Here is a 16,251-nt window from a genome sequence, read left to right on the forward strand (position 1 = left end):
ACTGTCAGGCTCCTGCTCCCTCTCCACTGCTAACATCGACCCTCTGCACTCCGTGTTGCTCTTCGTCGCTTCCCCTACACCCTCCCTGCTCCCCGCCCCCAGGTACCTGGTCAGCTCGCGATAGTCCAGGAAGGACAGGATGAGCAGCAAAGGCTCAGTGGGCAGTGTGTCCAGGCTCAGCACCACGGACGCCGTCATCTTCAGACTGTCCAGGGCTCGCTCTCTCATGGAAACTGAAGACGGACTAGCTAACGTACAGATCGGTCGTCCTGTTTCTGTCTGGTTGTTATAGTCTTTTAGAAGCCGCATATGTTAATTTCTGCACGTCACAATTTTACATGGGTAATTTCCAGCGATTCAGCCACAGTTGTTTTTCTGTTGAAAAAACAAAAAACGGCTCGTTCGAGAACTCTAACATATAATCGAGCACCATGAAATTCCTGTTTTAGGCTCGCTTTTAAAAAAATCGAGTGCTATATGCTGCCACATTTATTTATGCACTTTTCGTTTTGTCCTTAGTCAACTTTGATACAACGACTCAATGTGCATTTCGTTTGTAATGTTAAACTACAACTCTCATGAGCCCTAGAGCTTGCTGGTAGTTTTTTGCACATACGTCATCATGATGGGCCATACATATAGGTTAGTTAGAAATACCGGTGCAGGGCGGTTACGAGACTAAGTACATAAAAAGATCACTACTGCCGGTTTCCTCCGGTTGCAGCTTCTGGAAGCCCAGGGTACCGACGGATATGTAAGCACACTGAATGGTTTGCAATGCCATGCGAGGGCCCTATTTATTTATGCACAATGTCTTCATAAAAGATAGATTTCCAGTGAAGTGACCACTGCTCGTTTTCCATCAGAAAACGGCTTCATTTTTGAGACCTTATAATACTTAACAAATACTGCTGGTTTCTAGGTCTCCGCACACAGGATTTGTAATTTATAAATCAAGCACGTTACAAGGCGAGTTTCCAACTTCGCTAGGCTCGCTTACACCTTCAAGCGTGTCATACTGCAGCATGAATATAGCGTATCCAGTTTGCATGCCAGCGGGATTTACAACGCTAGCCTTTGAACCCATGGGTCCTCGTTAGAGAGAGATCCTTAGTGGATTAGCCATTGCTGGTTTTCCTTCTGAAAACGGCTTTTGTGTTTGAGACCTTCAAATACTACACAAACATTGCTGATTTTGCGGATTCTCTAAATATAGAATTGTGCAGATTACAAGGCAAATTTTAAACTTTTAACTTTGTTAGGCTCGCTTCCACGAGTTAGATTCGAAGCAAGCGTGACGCACGGCCACAGGATTTTAGTGTATTCATCTTTCCCGCAGGGTACGTAGGCGTCCTCATGGACGATAACTTGATGTAAGGCGTAAGCTTTGTAGTCTTCATAACAGAGGCATGGTGTGATGAAGAGTGTTTGGCATACCAACAGTTACGCTAGAGACGTTGTTGTACTTAAAAGTCATAGCTTGGCATTATACAATCTTCCATCTTTGTGTGAGTCCACAATGCAAGAGATAAATGTTCATACCAACTTTGTACGCGCAAGCACACCACCACTGCCTTACTCCGAGGCGAAGCAGAAATGCCTCGGAGAAATGCAGCGGCGGTTTCAGATTCGGGGGCGTGTTTCTTTTTCTCTCCTCTTGCCATTGGCTGGAGGAGAGAAAAACACGCCTGAGTAAGGGCGTGGCTAAAAAGTAGAAAGAACAGCAAGAACACGCCCCCGAATCTGAAAAAAACGGAGCCTATTTGGAGGGACGGCTCTCTCCTCCAATGGCTGGCCTCCGTTTAGGAAGCCAGCCAATGGAGGAGAAGCAAAAAGAGAGGCGGGCTAAATAGCCACTCTAGAAAACATTAAATCTCCGACTTCCGGTTCTGCCTTCGGCAGACCGGTAGTCCTCGACCTAAAAAGCCAGTGCGCGCGAGATCGAGCACCATGCCATATGTTTTGAAGTATCGCGCATGTGTCTGGGCACGATAATTCAAAACATATGGCGCCTGTGCGGGTAACTGCAAGCAATAGGCCACACATGCACAAGCGTGTGGTGAGCTTTTTGAAGCCCCCTTACAATAAGTCTCGCAGAACAGCGCATGCGTGCTCCTCAGGCGAGACCTAAAAACTTGGGGGTGTCTGTACAAAAAGAGCTATTACCTTACATGAGCCACAACTCATATATCGGCTCAAGAACAAGAGCAATGCTGATGGTCTGGGATACTGAAAGCACAGAGCAGGGTTAGGGGATGAGATGTAGGCACATTGGAGAATGTTGAAAGTGTCACATTATGAAACATAAAAATGCCTTCTTATTTTTGTGACGTAGCACTGATTTTCCAAATAAAGCTCTACTTTTTGTCAATGAAATCATTAGTTTGCCCTTCATGCTGATGTCCTCCTTTCCTAAAATTTTCCTTTGAAGTCTTACTTAGGACAAAACCAATGTCAGTAAAAATTTGAGACGAGACCTCTCTGATTTTATAGCAGCCTTGTATACAACGCATTCTTGGAGGAACGAAAGCTGCCTTAAGCTCAGCATGTCTAAACAGAAATCCACCCAATACACTAGAACTCTTTCCTTCAGAAATATGGGCCTTTGGCCAGTCCAAGTAGGCAAGTCTGGGGAAACATTCCTCACGTTTAAACATCAAAATTCAGCAATGATCACATCATGCTGCCACCAACAATTGATGTGCTGCATCTTTCGGTTTCTATCTTTTTCAATAAAGTTATGGTCTAAAATGCACTGACTCAATCTTATCGCGATTTCAGTAATGCAGCATATCTGGGTTAGGCTAAGACAAACAGAATGTGGCTGCAGTGGATTCAGAATTTGGATGCAAGACCTCATTACGTTTTCGAGGTCCTCTATGTTAAGCAAAGAATGAATTATTTATGCTTATTGTCCAAAACTGTTGCTGAGAAATGTTTTAAATATGTACTGCTGCAGCATTTGAAACCTAAATTCCTACTGCTGTTCGAAAAGAGTGGGGCTAAACACTGAAGATGGCAACAGAGATCATTCAGAGTTCCGGGAGTGATTACATGGAACAGCTTCTTCTTGGACCTTCGATCTGAAATAGCTCTTTTAGGTACAGGGACATTTTAAAACCTAGTTATCTTCCATTACGTATGTCGGCAGGCTAACTTTTGTTTCATTCATGATGTCAAGATATTCCTTAAATGTGAACACTGGGCTTTATAAATGTTCCTTCAATAAATCAAATAAATAATATGTAATCTGCATACATTAGAGAGAAAATTTCCCCAAACAGGGAAAAGAACGAGACCATGATAGATTATCAGGAAGGTCCAATAAACCCAATGAGAACACTGGGACCAATAAACAACCGTCTGTTTTAGGCCGTAGGATACTATTACTCATGCAGAGCAGCTGTTATGATTATTACGCAGCACACGCACCCACCAGTCATTATGTAATACATCCAATGATATAGCATCAACAGCTATGAACAGTTATTCAATAAAAGAGCCGAAGAACATGTAATCTATAAAACTGATCCCTGTGCACAAAGACAGAGTCAGTATAAACATTTGTAGTAATAGGAGAATTAAAGTCACCAAGTATTAAACATCCATTTGGTGGGTTCCCCCCAAAAATCTATTCTATCTGACGCAAAACCGAATTTAAAGTTTTATCATTTAAGTTTCCTGGAGGGATGTAAACATTACCTATGCCACTGTCACAACCTTGGCTTATGAAATAATGTCACATTTTACCAGAAGCAGCGTAAATTTTATCCCCTGCACATACAGAGGAAGCGTCAATAAAAGGTGCAATACCTCCATTATGTTGATGGAAGACATACCCTCGACAGGTTACATCACAGTCTTATTCCTATGCAACAGCACTGGTGTTGCCCAATTAGTCACTAATATTTCACCCAAATGCTACGTTTCCTGTAGAGAAATAATAGTACCATTTTGTGCAATCTAATCTACGACACCAAGTCACAACCAAGAATCACCGTTGAATTCCAACACACCAGTGGGAATGGTTCAATAGGCTCAGTGGACAGTCGGAGACTGGCATAACAACGCAAATTTAAACAATCCCTAGTTAATGTTCTACCAAGAACGAGGAACTGTTTAAAAGCCTTGCTGTTGCACTGTGACCGATTGACCATGCTCAGATATGAGGCGATATGAAATCTTAGCGGCCATTACTACACTCTTCAGTAAATCATGTTTGAATGGTGGACTCCTATGAACCGGTCACTGTTATGGCCCTGCTATGATTATTAATTACAACAAACTCAGGAGTAGTACTTCGATGAACTCTCAGGCAAAATGACATCAAAGCCTATGGAAAATAAGTAATCCGCATTACTGTGAAAAAGATCACAGCTGTCAATTATCTTAAAGATAATCAACGACCTGGTTCTGGCAAAGCGTCCCGTTTCCATACGGCAGAGTTTTAGCAAGGAGATATCAAAGAAATCTAAAACTCAGTGCTGGAATTTGTGCAAATAATACTAAAACCTAACTAGGATTTAGGCTTGACTATTTTGAGAAGGTTAGCACTTTCTAACGTAGAAGGGTCCTTTGTGGGCATTAGCAAAGTGTGTAAGGACAGAATAAATAATTGTGTTCCCTGCCATACTGAAGGTCACAAAGGACACGCACTAAGGGACGTCTAGGAGGCCAAATCATTTGTATACTCTGAGGGGCAACTGAGTCAGGCATTGGCAGAGCTCAGTTCTGAGGGCTGCACAGTATATGTAAGGGTTTTAGATGACAGATGGGTACCCAGTTTAGTGTAGGCATATGGGGCATGACAGGCTATAGACTATGGATACTTCAATGTTGACTTTGTCACCAGTAACTTTGCATTATGTCTAATTTGCCCACATCACAGAATATTCTTTAACTACTTAAGTTCACCACACTCACATTTAATGAACTGCGGACTCCCAGGCAGGAATTCTTACAGAATTGTAGTCCTTAAAAAGGACAGAAATTACAATTCTAGCAAACATGTCATCTTCAATAGAGCAGCACTAATAGTTTGCAGCATGGATGCCATTTGTATTCAATCTGACAGTGCAGGCACTTCTCACTAGGCACCATTACAGCTTGGTGGGCACTATACTCAAGCCAACCCTTTGCCACACTTACTGCAGGGGACTTCAGCTCCGCAATTCCTCTGCGTGGCCTCCACTCAGCTTTCACCAAACTTCCACTGCAAACAGGAAAGAAAGTTTCTGAATGAAATTAAGTTTAATGTAGCAGGTCCCCCAATGCAGGTAATAGAGAATGAGCTTACAGACGTTCCACTCGCTCCTCTGACAGAAGCTGCCACTGCTCCTCGCGGCACTGGCGCAGTTTTTCAGTCTGTGCTTCAGACTGATCTGGGATGAAGTCCTTCTGCCCATGTGAGCGCTGGGGTAGGCTGTGCTCTCGTGACCGAGCGGCAAAAAGCTCTGCTGCCCTAGGGAGGGGAGCCAGAAAAAAGATTAGATGAAGATTAGTAGCCAAGAGTCCAATAGCACACACTGAAAACATAATTGTCTCTTTGTGGCTGATGACAGGTATTACTTAGGTGGGTAGAAGGTCTGTAAAACAAGAAGTTCACTGGGCTCAGTGGCTGGGTCTAATGAGGGTCTGGTATTTTAGGGGACTAATGCAGCCACTTTAGGGGCCTCTGTTCGACCTCGTAGTCACAGATTCAATTCCCGGTGGTTCCACTCCGCCTTTCATCCTTCTGAGGTTGATAAAAAGAGTACCATTGAGCTGAGTAACAATTAACACCGGTTATTCAGCAGCAAGATACCCTTGGGTGAACGTGCCCTTTACAAATTCACATTATGTTACATGAATATGTACATACCCTGTTTTACTATAACACAAGTATACTAAATCATATACACGTCTTTCGGATAAATAGGAGTTATCTTCCCCATATGGGTACCCAAATAGGGATAACTTCAGAGCATTACATAAAGAACAGTCTCAGCATAAGGGTGGACTAGCACACCAGCAAGATAAACAAGCATTGGCATAGCCAATAGGTCTCGCTTTTGTGACCTTATAAGTATTTAGTTATGCAGCACAATACCCTTGGTGCAACAACATCAACTGTTGCATGGCTAAACACTTATAAGGTCCCAAAAGCGAGTCCTATTGGCTATGTCAATCCTTGTTTACATAGTAACTGTTGAGTATCAGCTACGTCCTACTCCCAAATAGACAGCTAGCATGTCAACCGACCAGAGTGAGAGAGCGAGAGAGAGAAATTTAGAGAGAGAGAGAGAGAGAGAGAGAGGGAGAGAGATTTAGAGAAAGAGGTTTAGAGAGAGAGGTTTAGAGAGAGAGGTTTAGAGAGAGCGAGATTTAGAGAGAGAGATGCATGTAAATTATATAAAAAAATATAAATTTATTAAGAAGAAAAATAATCAGTGGGAAGGGAAGAGACTGAGAAGCAACAGTGAAGATCTAGGAAGTGGTGGACGAAAAGCAATGGAGAGGAGGGGTGGCAGAGCAACAGAGAACTGGTGGGAGGACAAAAAGCAACAGAAGACCAGAGGAGGGTGACAGAGGAAGAGAAGGAAGCAACACGCAGGTGTAGCAAGGTCGCGGAGCTGGGGAAAGGGGAAATGAAAAGCAACAGAAAAATGGGTAATGGTGATGGCAAAAACACAAAAAGCTGGCTGGAAGGGGCAAACGCCCAATCTGTCCACTCCAAACAACGCTCCTTCCTGATACTTTGCTGCAGAACTAAGGGAAACATTTAAAAAGCAAAATATAAAGTTACATTTCCAGAAGGATGTGAAACTGGAGGAAATGCATTGTACTCGTTATTTGAATTTACTTATTTTAGGAAGAACACTAATTAAATTGCAGTTTTAAAAGGCATATATTTTAATCATTGCAGCTCTGAGACATGCTTGCAGTTTATTAGATATATCGGTACACGCAAATGCTTTAAATTAACAACTGTCCGAGATGTAGCGTATATGACCTCGAGGCACTGAAATGTTTCCTTTGGTGTGCAGGCTGTAATGGTATATGTAGCGTGTCTAATATCAGTAAGCTCGGTCCCAAATCAAGCACCAGTAGAGGTGTGTTTGGAAACCGAAAGCTGTGTAAGGAGAGGGATGCATGGATTGGAGAGAGGCAGGCTGTACCATGCAGTGTTTAGAAGCCATGTTGGGAAAGAGACTACCAAGAGATCTGTAGCACGAGCAGCGGGAGAAGACGGGCACATGCGTTCACGAAGGAGGATGCGGTTTCAGATTTATCTTCTGCGAGAGAGGGCTATATTTTAATTGAAGCATTAGCTTTCCTGATTACCTATCGGCAGTGAGGAGGGAGACGTTTGCACAGGATTCCACTTGGGAAACAGTACCTTGTTTGGTCTCTGTTTAAACAGCAATAGGAAGCAGGCGAGAATAAAAATATTAGAATTTATTGCCCAGCCCGCACCTAACCGAAACAAACTAGTGGGATTACAATCAAAACAATTCCTGTCTACAAGCATCACGATCGAGACATCAACCGACATGTAAAAAGCAAGACCGGATCGGAGAGCACGTTATGGCTGTTTTTGTCTGTGTGAGAGTTGGCAATGAGGGAATAATATTTGCAGCGCGAATTTTCCGAAATATGTAGCGCAATACCGACCAAAGAGCGGCTCATGTTCGATGTTCCGTTTCTGTTTTGGGCGTTCTGTGGGGAGGAGGGGGTGGGATGGAGTGGGGGTTAGTATCAGCTTCAATCCGCCTCCGAGGCTCTTCAAGAGGGCCAAGGAGTAGAGAGTGATGTTCAGCTGTCAGCATGGGGAATGTTTTCCATGGGCGCAGTGACCCGATCCTGCTGGGAAGCCCTGGCGAACGAGCTCTCGGACTGGGGGCGTGCAATGCGTCAGTCTCGGACTTACGAGACATGCCTGGGAACAAAGTCGAATGAAACTAAGAACTAAACTGAAATCTTTCAAATGTAACAATATTACAGGCTTATGTTAAAGTACAAAAAAAAACACGCTTGCCTCAGTAACCCGACCCTGCTGGAAAAGCCCTGGCAAACAAGCTCTCGGACTGGGGGCGTGCAATGCATCAGTCGCGGACTTACGAGACATGCCTGGGAACAAAGTCGAACGAAGCACGCGAGAGATGCGCGCGCAACAGTGGCAAAAGTGAAAGTGATCGTGCTCCAGATGGCGCCTTGGGCGCGGAAAGCTGGTGGCTTACTGTAATATAATATTCACGACTACGGTGTCAGGGGACTCCTGTGCATTTCATGATGGGTATGCATATAACAACAGTGACGTGGTTAAAGCACTGCACACATTTACATTTTACTTCACAAACCGATCTAGCTCTGTTATTTCACATGACACGATAAAGAGGGCGGAGGAAGCACAGAAATGTTTTTTTTTTTTTTAAAAGAGCAGGCGCAGCAGCGGCAAAAGTGAAAGTGATCGCTTTCCAGATGGCGTCTCGGGTGCTAAAAGTTGGCGGCAGCGCGCGTGCACGTAACCGCAAGCGCTAGGCCAGCAAAAGCGTGTGGTAGCACTTTTAAAAGTCCACTTACTAAATGTCTCACAGAGCAGCGCATGCGCTGGCTCAGGCGAGACCTAAAAACACAGGGCCCTGATTTAGAAAGAACAGTTTTGTAGAGTAAATAAAGCCATCCAAAATATTGGGGAAAATCTGGATTTTTGATATTGGCAACATGTAACGACCCAAATATCTACATGTACTGGACAAACGGTAACAAACACATGCGAGACGTGCATTCTAGATCTATTTAGTAGGAGTAAGGGGCAGAGGGTCACTTCTCACTTCATTGATTTAGCGCTGCTGACAGAGAACGCCTGATCCTCCCCCTATGTTAACCTGGAAGTAATCACTTCTGGTATGGGCCCAAGCTGAAAGCAATGCGCTGCATAAGAAAGACACCCGGGGACTGTGCAAAATCCCAACTGGAACGCCATACAACACGATTTCCACAATGAACAACATCGAGACTCTTGCCACTCAACCGCCGCAGACTGGGTAGAAGAGGCAGACACAGCGAGTTAACTTAATGCGTAGGAAACACGTGCAAGGGAAGAAAGCGTTATGCTGGCTCTTCACACAGTCTAGGCCCTATAGGGTTAATCGAAGGGTAATGTGCATACAGCTGCATCTGTTTTTGAGAGCTGGGAAAGGCGTGGTGGGGCGGAAAGACCCGAGACCCAAAGTGGGCTGAGTTATTCCTCCAGTTTTTGTCCTCCCCCTTTCTGATGACCAATATAGCCTTAGAGCCCGACGTAGCGGGCTCTACCGGCCATTAAAGGATTGTGCCAAAGGCACAGGCCTTTAACAAGGGGGCAGGACTTTAATGGCTGGTACAGCCTGCTACAGAGGGCTCTAGGGATATTACAACATTCTGCCTCTAGAGAGCAAAAGTTTATAATTTATAAAAACAAATGCCTCTCTGAGCTCGAGGGGGTTTAAATCTCCTTGGGCTCCCAGGGGTCTTTGTTCACAGCAAGAGCTGAGAAATAAATAAAAAACTTGTAATGTTGCTCTCCTGGTTTCTACCGGCCATTAGAAGCCTGGAGCACTCCGTTGTCTTCAATGGAACGCTCAACATTCCAATGTTATAACACTGCTGATAATCTCACTGCAAGTCTTCACCCACATCAATCACACATGCTTTAGGCACCACATTGATAACCAAACGAGCACCAGATAATGGCTCCTGCACCTTGTGAGTCTCATACTTATATGTGCTCCTATGCGCGTTCATTGCAGCATTTGTCACTTACATACCAGACGTACCAACACATGTGCTTTTTCATGCAATACTGATGTATTTTTGGCAAATATTAATACTGAAATGTTAACCCTGTACCACGTTTATGTACTTTTTTGAAAAACAATATATTCAAACAAACAACAGAAGAGGTGAAACACGTCAAATGTTATACCAACAGGGACTGCGTCGCTGCCATAGATTCAACAATTGTACACTCCATAAACAAGCATTGGCATAGCCAATGGGTCTCGCCTTTGGGACCTTATAAGTGTTTAGCCATGCAACAGTTGATGTTGTTGCACCAAGGATATTGTGCTGCATAACTAAATACTTATAAGGTCCCAAAAGCGAGGCCTATTGGCTATGCCAATGCTTGTTTAGCAAGCAACGTGGTTAGTGAAGGCATGACTACTATTTTATATCATGATTACCTTGGCGAATAGGTTTGGCCAACTTCTAGTAAAGTAGAAGACGGGAGGAATAGGTGAAAAATGGGATATGAAGGGTGGCAGGCGTGTGGCGAAAGAGAGAGGGTACGAAGAAAGAATGAAAGAAGAAGAACCAGAGAAAGCGACAGAAAAAAAAAAAAAAAAAAAAAAAAGAGTGAAAAAGAAGGAGCGAAGAGTAGGGAGGCTGCACGACACCTGGCCAGGTAACGGGGAGAAAGATAGGTGTGTATGTTTTTTAGACGGCGTGTAAAATAAATAATTAAATAAGGCGACGAGGACGTCAGACAACCAGGAGAAAGGATGTAAATAGACCTGTAACGGGAGGGGGGTTGGAGGGAAGAGGACACGGGAGGACAGGAGAGAATGAGGGATAAAGACAGAGAAAGAGTACGGGGATGGGGAGGGAAAGGTGGGCAGGTAACTAGCCGGGTGGAAGCAGAGATGTGATGGGAAGTGATGGCGTGAGGCAGTTGCCGGGTTACTGGGGAATGGATAACATTTAATCCGTGGAGGGAGGACACCAAGCGGGTGAGAGGAGAGAAACTGTAATTGGATCTGAAGAAGACGAGAATAAAAAGCGAGAATAGGATAAGACAAAACACAGGAGAGAAGGAGCGATGCGAAGAGAGAGGGGATGCATTTGTTAGGGTGGAGAGGGAAACGGAGTGAGACAGACTCTGAAAGATACGCATGAAGGGAGGGTCACAGTCAGCGAGAGCGGAAAAAAAAGCGCAACGGAGGAGATTGACAGGCGCAGGGACATTGAGCAGGGCGGGGAGGATGTGAGACAACGTGGCTGTGGGGAAAAACATCAATTGATAAGGAGGAGGTTAAAGCGGGTGGGGCTGGATCCGGTACTTGAAAGCTACAAGGCGCTCGTGATTCTGTTGATTCTCAAAGATGTAGTGCGAAGAAATAGCTACAACTCCCTCCATCACATCTCACTTCATCCATCTCCCCGAGCTCCGCGCCCGCTTGGGCTGCACGTGTGGAGAGGTACCCGCGATGCACTTCAGCGATGCAGGAGTTAAATCAGGCTTAAGTGTCAGTTCTCCCTTCCCCCACTGCGACTGCCATATGACTACAAATAGGCACGGACAACACCAAAGCATAGCAACAAATAGGGGAGGTGCCCCAAGGCTGTGGGCATTCCCTGGGCTGCCGGGAGCAGCATGTTGAGGGCAGCTGGATTGAAAGGGGGGTGTGTGTGAAGGGAAGAGCACGTGTCCCCCAAAACTATATTGTCATACTAAAAGTGACAAGTGGCTGCTTATTTCCCCCCACTGTCAGTGCTTTGGAAATGGGCAGGTGCTGTCCGGTACTAAGTACCTGCACTACTTCAGTTTGAAAGCGTCATTATGCCGGCCGGGGACCAGGGCAAATACAACCTTTTCCACCAGGCTTCTAATGAGCAATTATTAATAACATGACCGACAGCCCTCATCCTCTTCCCGACTGACTGTCCGCCTCGAAGCCTGCGGCGCTTAAATAAGGCACGCTTACCGGCACGCAACCGGGAACAGTTTCCTGAAAAGATGAGCGCATGTCATGTCAGTGCACGGCGAGGCCCATTTTTCACACTTCAAATGCAGCCGATGGGATGAGTAAAAACAAGCTCATGATAAAAGAGTGCAAAAATGGTATGTGCTAATAAATGACCGATTAAGCATAGTCGGGTTTGTATAAGAAAAAAAGAGAAAAATACATACGGAGAGCAATAAAGCAATGGGAGAGTGCGTGAAAGCGCGTGTATACATGCCTGTCCCTGCGTGCGTGGCCTGTTAAAGTGTGTGGGAGAACATGCAAATGCGCACCCCCAAAAGTGAACGCGACCGCAAGACAAGCAAATGTAAATAAGCGCGGGCGCGATAATTGGAAACAGATGGAGCCACTGCTTGCACCCACAAGGTAAACGCCGTACATGCACGAGTGCTCATTGGAAACAGTGCATTTCATGCACGAGTTTCCGAAAAAGTCCTGAGTGATTCCAAGAGGTCATCTCCTAAGTTAGGCTCTACATAAAAATCTGTCAGGTTTTTCATGACTTTAAAGTTAGGGACATAAATATAGGCCACTATAGAGATGTTTCAAAGACAGTTCTATTACTTCCGGGTCTGACAGAGGTGGATCCGCCCCACATAAAACCCTGATTTTACTTTCCTTGGGCGCCCGACGGCCTGTACCCGAGAAGGCTTGCAGACTCTTACTGTGCTCCAGTATTTAAACGACAAACCCCACCACGAATTGCATTCTTGGGACCCACGTCATCAGATCTCCCTCAACTCGAGTGCATTTTGAATGTGCTACGGTTACCGGTTTCAGAATACCGTAACCGTGCCATTCTCAGCTATAATCAGCTATAAGGACTTCATAACAATCGCCACATAGGAGAGTGTTGTTTTGGAGCCCACCACGTAACAGGCTGTGCTCACCAATAAAGACCCACCTCATCATTACTTTCGCACTACCCCGTTCCATGTCGTTGGGGGCGTGGGGCGTCCCCATGTCCACCTTTATCGATAAAGTCGGATAAACCAAAACACTCAGTGTTTCCACGGTTTAATTCTGTGTTGAAATTGAAGCGAGCAAAGGGCAGAGGCAATAGCATGGGCACTGGAAAATACTTGCAGCCGATCAAGAAGAAGGAAATATATTCTAGGCGCTGTGGGAATCCGTAACGATCTTGGATTGGTTGGTAAACTCTCGTTTGGGGATTGGTTAATAGAGCTCTCTCTGTTCATTGACTTCCTCGACTCAGAGACTGTTTCGTAGCTTGGGATTGGCTTGCAACGCGTGCTAATTTTGTCTATTGAGGGCTCGTCACAGAACGTATGTCTCTGCTGTTCTTTCCAGTTTCCACTTTTGCTGTCGTTCGTAACAGCCGTTCTATTGTGTTTGTTTTCGGGAAGTTGGTCCCCAAAGCACCTGGCGAATACTAGCGACCAATGGGATGGGTGAACACCTGTGTGGCAACGTCCTGTCTGACTGCGCTCTACAGCAGCGTCTGTAGGACCAAGACCTCATTGGATTGCAAGTTGCAACTGATTCACGAAAGCGTAATTTTATCTTGATTACCTCTAGTCCGTCGGTTAAACGTGTGCTGCAGTACAGACCCACTTCGTCAGGCCGTCGGCATCTGATCGCTGGCGCAGCTACTACGATAGGATGCATATGTGCCGCCCAAGCTCCGTGTAGCGGGGCTCTCACTCACATTTTGAACCAGCAGCGAGGAAGGTGCTGAGCTGCCGCTCAGCGTCCATCTGAGCATCTTGGCTTGCGTAATCAGTAGTACAACGATTTAAAGAAGAGAACTCCGGATCTAATTTTCGGGATTGCTACATTTTCGGCTGGTTTTTCTCTGACGTTTCCAATGTTTGTAGTGGTCATTATATTCTGAAAAAACGTTCGGCGTGTTTCAGAGTTGCTAGATTTGTATATTGATCCAAATATCCTATAAATTGTGATTTGTTTTCTGGCCACAAGTCCTTTGGTGGGAGGAGGAGGAGGGGGGTGGGTCTAACCAAGTTAAGCAGTAGGCAAGTGAAATCATAACTTCACTGTGCGTGGCATCATACATGGCATCACAGGAAGTGACATAATTTGAAGTGACAATATTATGCTTTCTCATTTCTTTATTAGAAATGCTCAGCAGCCAATAAAAACACAGTAGATAAAGAGAAAAACTACAATACCCATAAACACCAGGGTATCACGTGACCAACCATAGAGACCATAGTATAAAAGGTCATGTAGAAAGTATCACATCCTCTTTCTTTGCTGCTCCGCAGCCAGTTAAGTGAATTTTTCTTTATTTGTTACTGGATATGTTGCATTTGTTCTGAATTTGCATTTTATGCCTGTTAAATGCCCTCGGGCGCTTCACATACGCACGTTGCAGCGCTGTTGTTATTTTAGGTTTCCATGGTTCCCATATCGTATTTCTCGGCTCTTCCGCTCGCCGCTTTCCTTCGTTTGAGGGGAGCGTGAGGTTTTTCCACCTTCCCTGAGCCAGGCGCGTTGCGCCCGTGCCTTTTATTATTATAGTGGAGAGGTAGACAGGGGCTTGGAGGTTCGCGCTTTGCCTGCGAGCACTCCGCTTCTATTTAATACCGGGCGGCCGTTACCGCGCATGCGCGGCGGCCATATTTTCTCGAAAACGGACACATTTTCGTCAGAGGAAGGTCGCATTTAGCGCCCATTGCCCACAGCCTGTGTATTGAGCCCCAACTACGCCCATTTGCTATATAAAATCTTTTGGGCAGTATAATTCTTCATAGGCTTTGCCTAGAGTGCCAGTTTTTTCTGTGACAGCAAGCCCTCCCTCCACGTTTTATTTTGCACTGTGTCAGGTTTCTACCTGCACTTTTGGCTTGCTGTGGGGTTTTTCACTCCCCCCCTGCATTGTGCCTTTGGCCATTATTGATATTTTCCATCTCTGTGGGCATTATACCTTGCTACACTTCTGTGTCATAATGGAGGATTATTATTATGAAGATGACTCTTACTTTGACGATGATGCCTCTGGCTCTCTGGAGCACGATTTGGTTGAGGCTTTGGATCAGGGAGTACAACAGTCGGTTAATAAGGCGCTTGTTCGGGCCTTTAACCCCTTAAAACGTCATTTGTCTCTCTATGCTCAACAACAGGGCTGGTTGCCGGCTGCTCGTGCATCCTCTAAATATCCTGTAAATCCACACAAATCTGATTTTCAAAAGTTGGCTAAAAGTTTGTCAGACAAGTCCACTCCTAAGGCGACGGCTGGGACTTAGTTTTCCGCCTTCCCTGATACGGATGCTGATGACACTTATTCCTCAGCTTCCTCTGAACTTGACCCTCCACCACGAAAAAAGGCTCGTAAGGACCACTTCGTGGACGCTCCCTCACATCCCCCTATACTTACTTTTGAACCCTCTGATATTGTTCATCCAAACTCTTCTTCTTGGTTACCATCTCCTGCAGTGGCAGAATATGTCCAAGCTCATATTCACCAGCCTTTTGAAAAGGATGTCGGGGCCCGCCTGAGATCCGAGTGTTCACGCCCTGATTTGGCTGACCATTTGGCCGACACCCCAGAAGTGGATCCTGCAATGGTCACTTATCTCAAAGTACGCCAAAGACCCAAAGAAGGGTCTTGACAGGTCCTGGCGTGCCTGCCAAGACAAAGTGTTGGACTTATTGGGCCCGCTTACTAAAATCCTGGATCTTGGTGTTCTCGCCAAGGAGTCTTCAGCCCTTGTTGATCCTGATGAGCTCATTGAGTGGTCCCAGAGGGCTATTTGCCAGTTGGGCAATGCCAACTGCGCAATTTCTTGTGAACGACGCCGTTCCATTCTTCTCAGACTCGATCCAAAGCTGGCGGAGCTCTCATCTTCTGAGTCCGGCCCCTTGGCTCAAGGACAGTTATTTGGTCAGCCGTTCCTGAAGGAGCTTACGCACTTTGTGGCCACCTTCAGTGGCCATGACAAGGCTCAGGCCTCGCTGCGGCGAGCGTTTCGGCCGGTTTTTGCAAAGGCCTGACGACATAAGGGGCGCTCGTTCGGCCGTGGCTCTCAACAGAATTCCCAGAGAGGATTCCAGTCCCACAGAGGGGGTGGTCAGGACTCCGGATTCTCCACCCGTTCCAACTTCTATCAGTCTCGCAAAGGGAGAGGACAGTTTAAGAAAGGTCGATTCGGAGGACACCAAGGAGGTCACCAGGACTCCAACGCTTCAGGTGAGGTTAATTCCAGCTTCCGAGGTGGTTTTGGGGGGCAGGATCCAATTTTTTCTCCACAATTGGCATCTAATCTCCAACGATGCTTGGGTGCTGGAAACGGTTCAGGGTTACAAGATAGAGTTTTCCCAGCCCCGGCCTCAACTCCTCCCTCCAACCCCGTTGTTTTTCTCCCTTCAGGATCAGGAGTTCATTTCAGCAGAAATAGATTCCCTTCTCGCAAAAGGGGCAATCCTTCAGACTTCGCGTCATCCAAGAGGTTTTGTGAACACAGTGTTTCTGGTTCAGAAACGAGGGGGCGGATCCCGTTTGGTT

General features: G+C 45.7%; 1 protein-coding gene across 1 annotated transcript in view; it reads right to left on the reverse strand.

Annotated features, from left to right (window-relative positions):
• The window catches only part of TSEN54 (tRNA splicing endonuclease subunit 54), a 266,301-nt gene extending 253,409 nt beyond the window's left edge, over positions 1-12,892 (reverse strand). The window contains exons 1-3 of the mRNA XM_085617000.1: positions 12,670-12,892; positions 5,297-5,461; positions 5,149-5,212 (exon numbers count right to left, since the gene is read on the reverse strand). Coding sequence (XP_085473126.1) covers positions 5,149-5,212; positions 5,297-5,461; positions 12,670-12,728 — 288 coding nt within the window. The 5' untranslated portion in view covers positions 12,729-12,892. The remainder of the gene's footprint in view (positions 1-5,148; positions 5,213-5,296; positions 5,462-12,669) is intronic.
• Between the last annotated feature and the right edge of the window lie 3,359 nt (positions 12,893-16,251).

Source organism: Triturus cristatus, chromosome 7 (assembly GCF_964204655.1).
Source record: "Triturus cristatus chromosome 7, aTriCri1.1, whole genome shotgun sequence".
Taxonomy (NCBI): domain Eukaryota; kingdom Metazoa; phylum Chordata; class Amphibia; order Caudata; family Salamandridae; genus Triturus; species Triturus cristatus.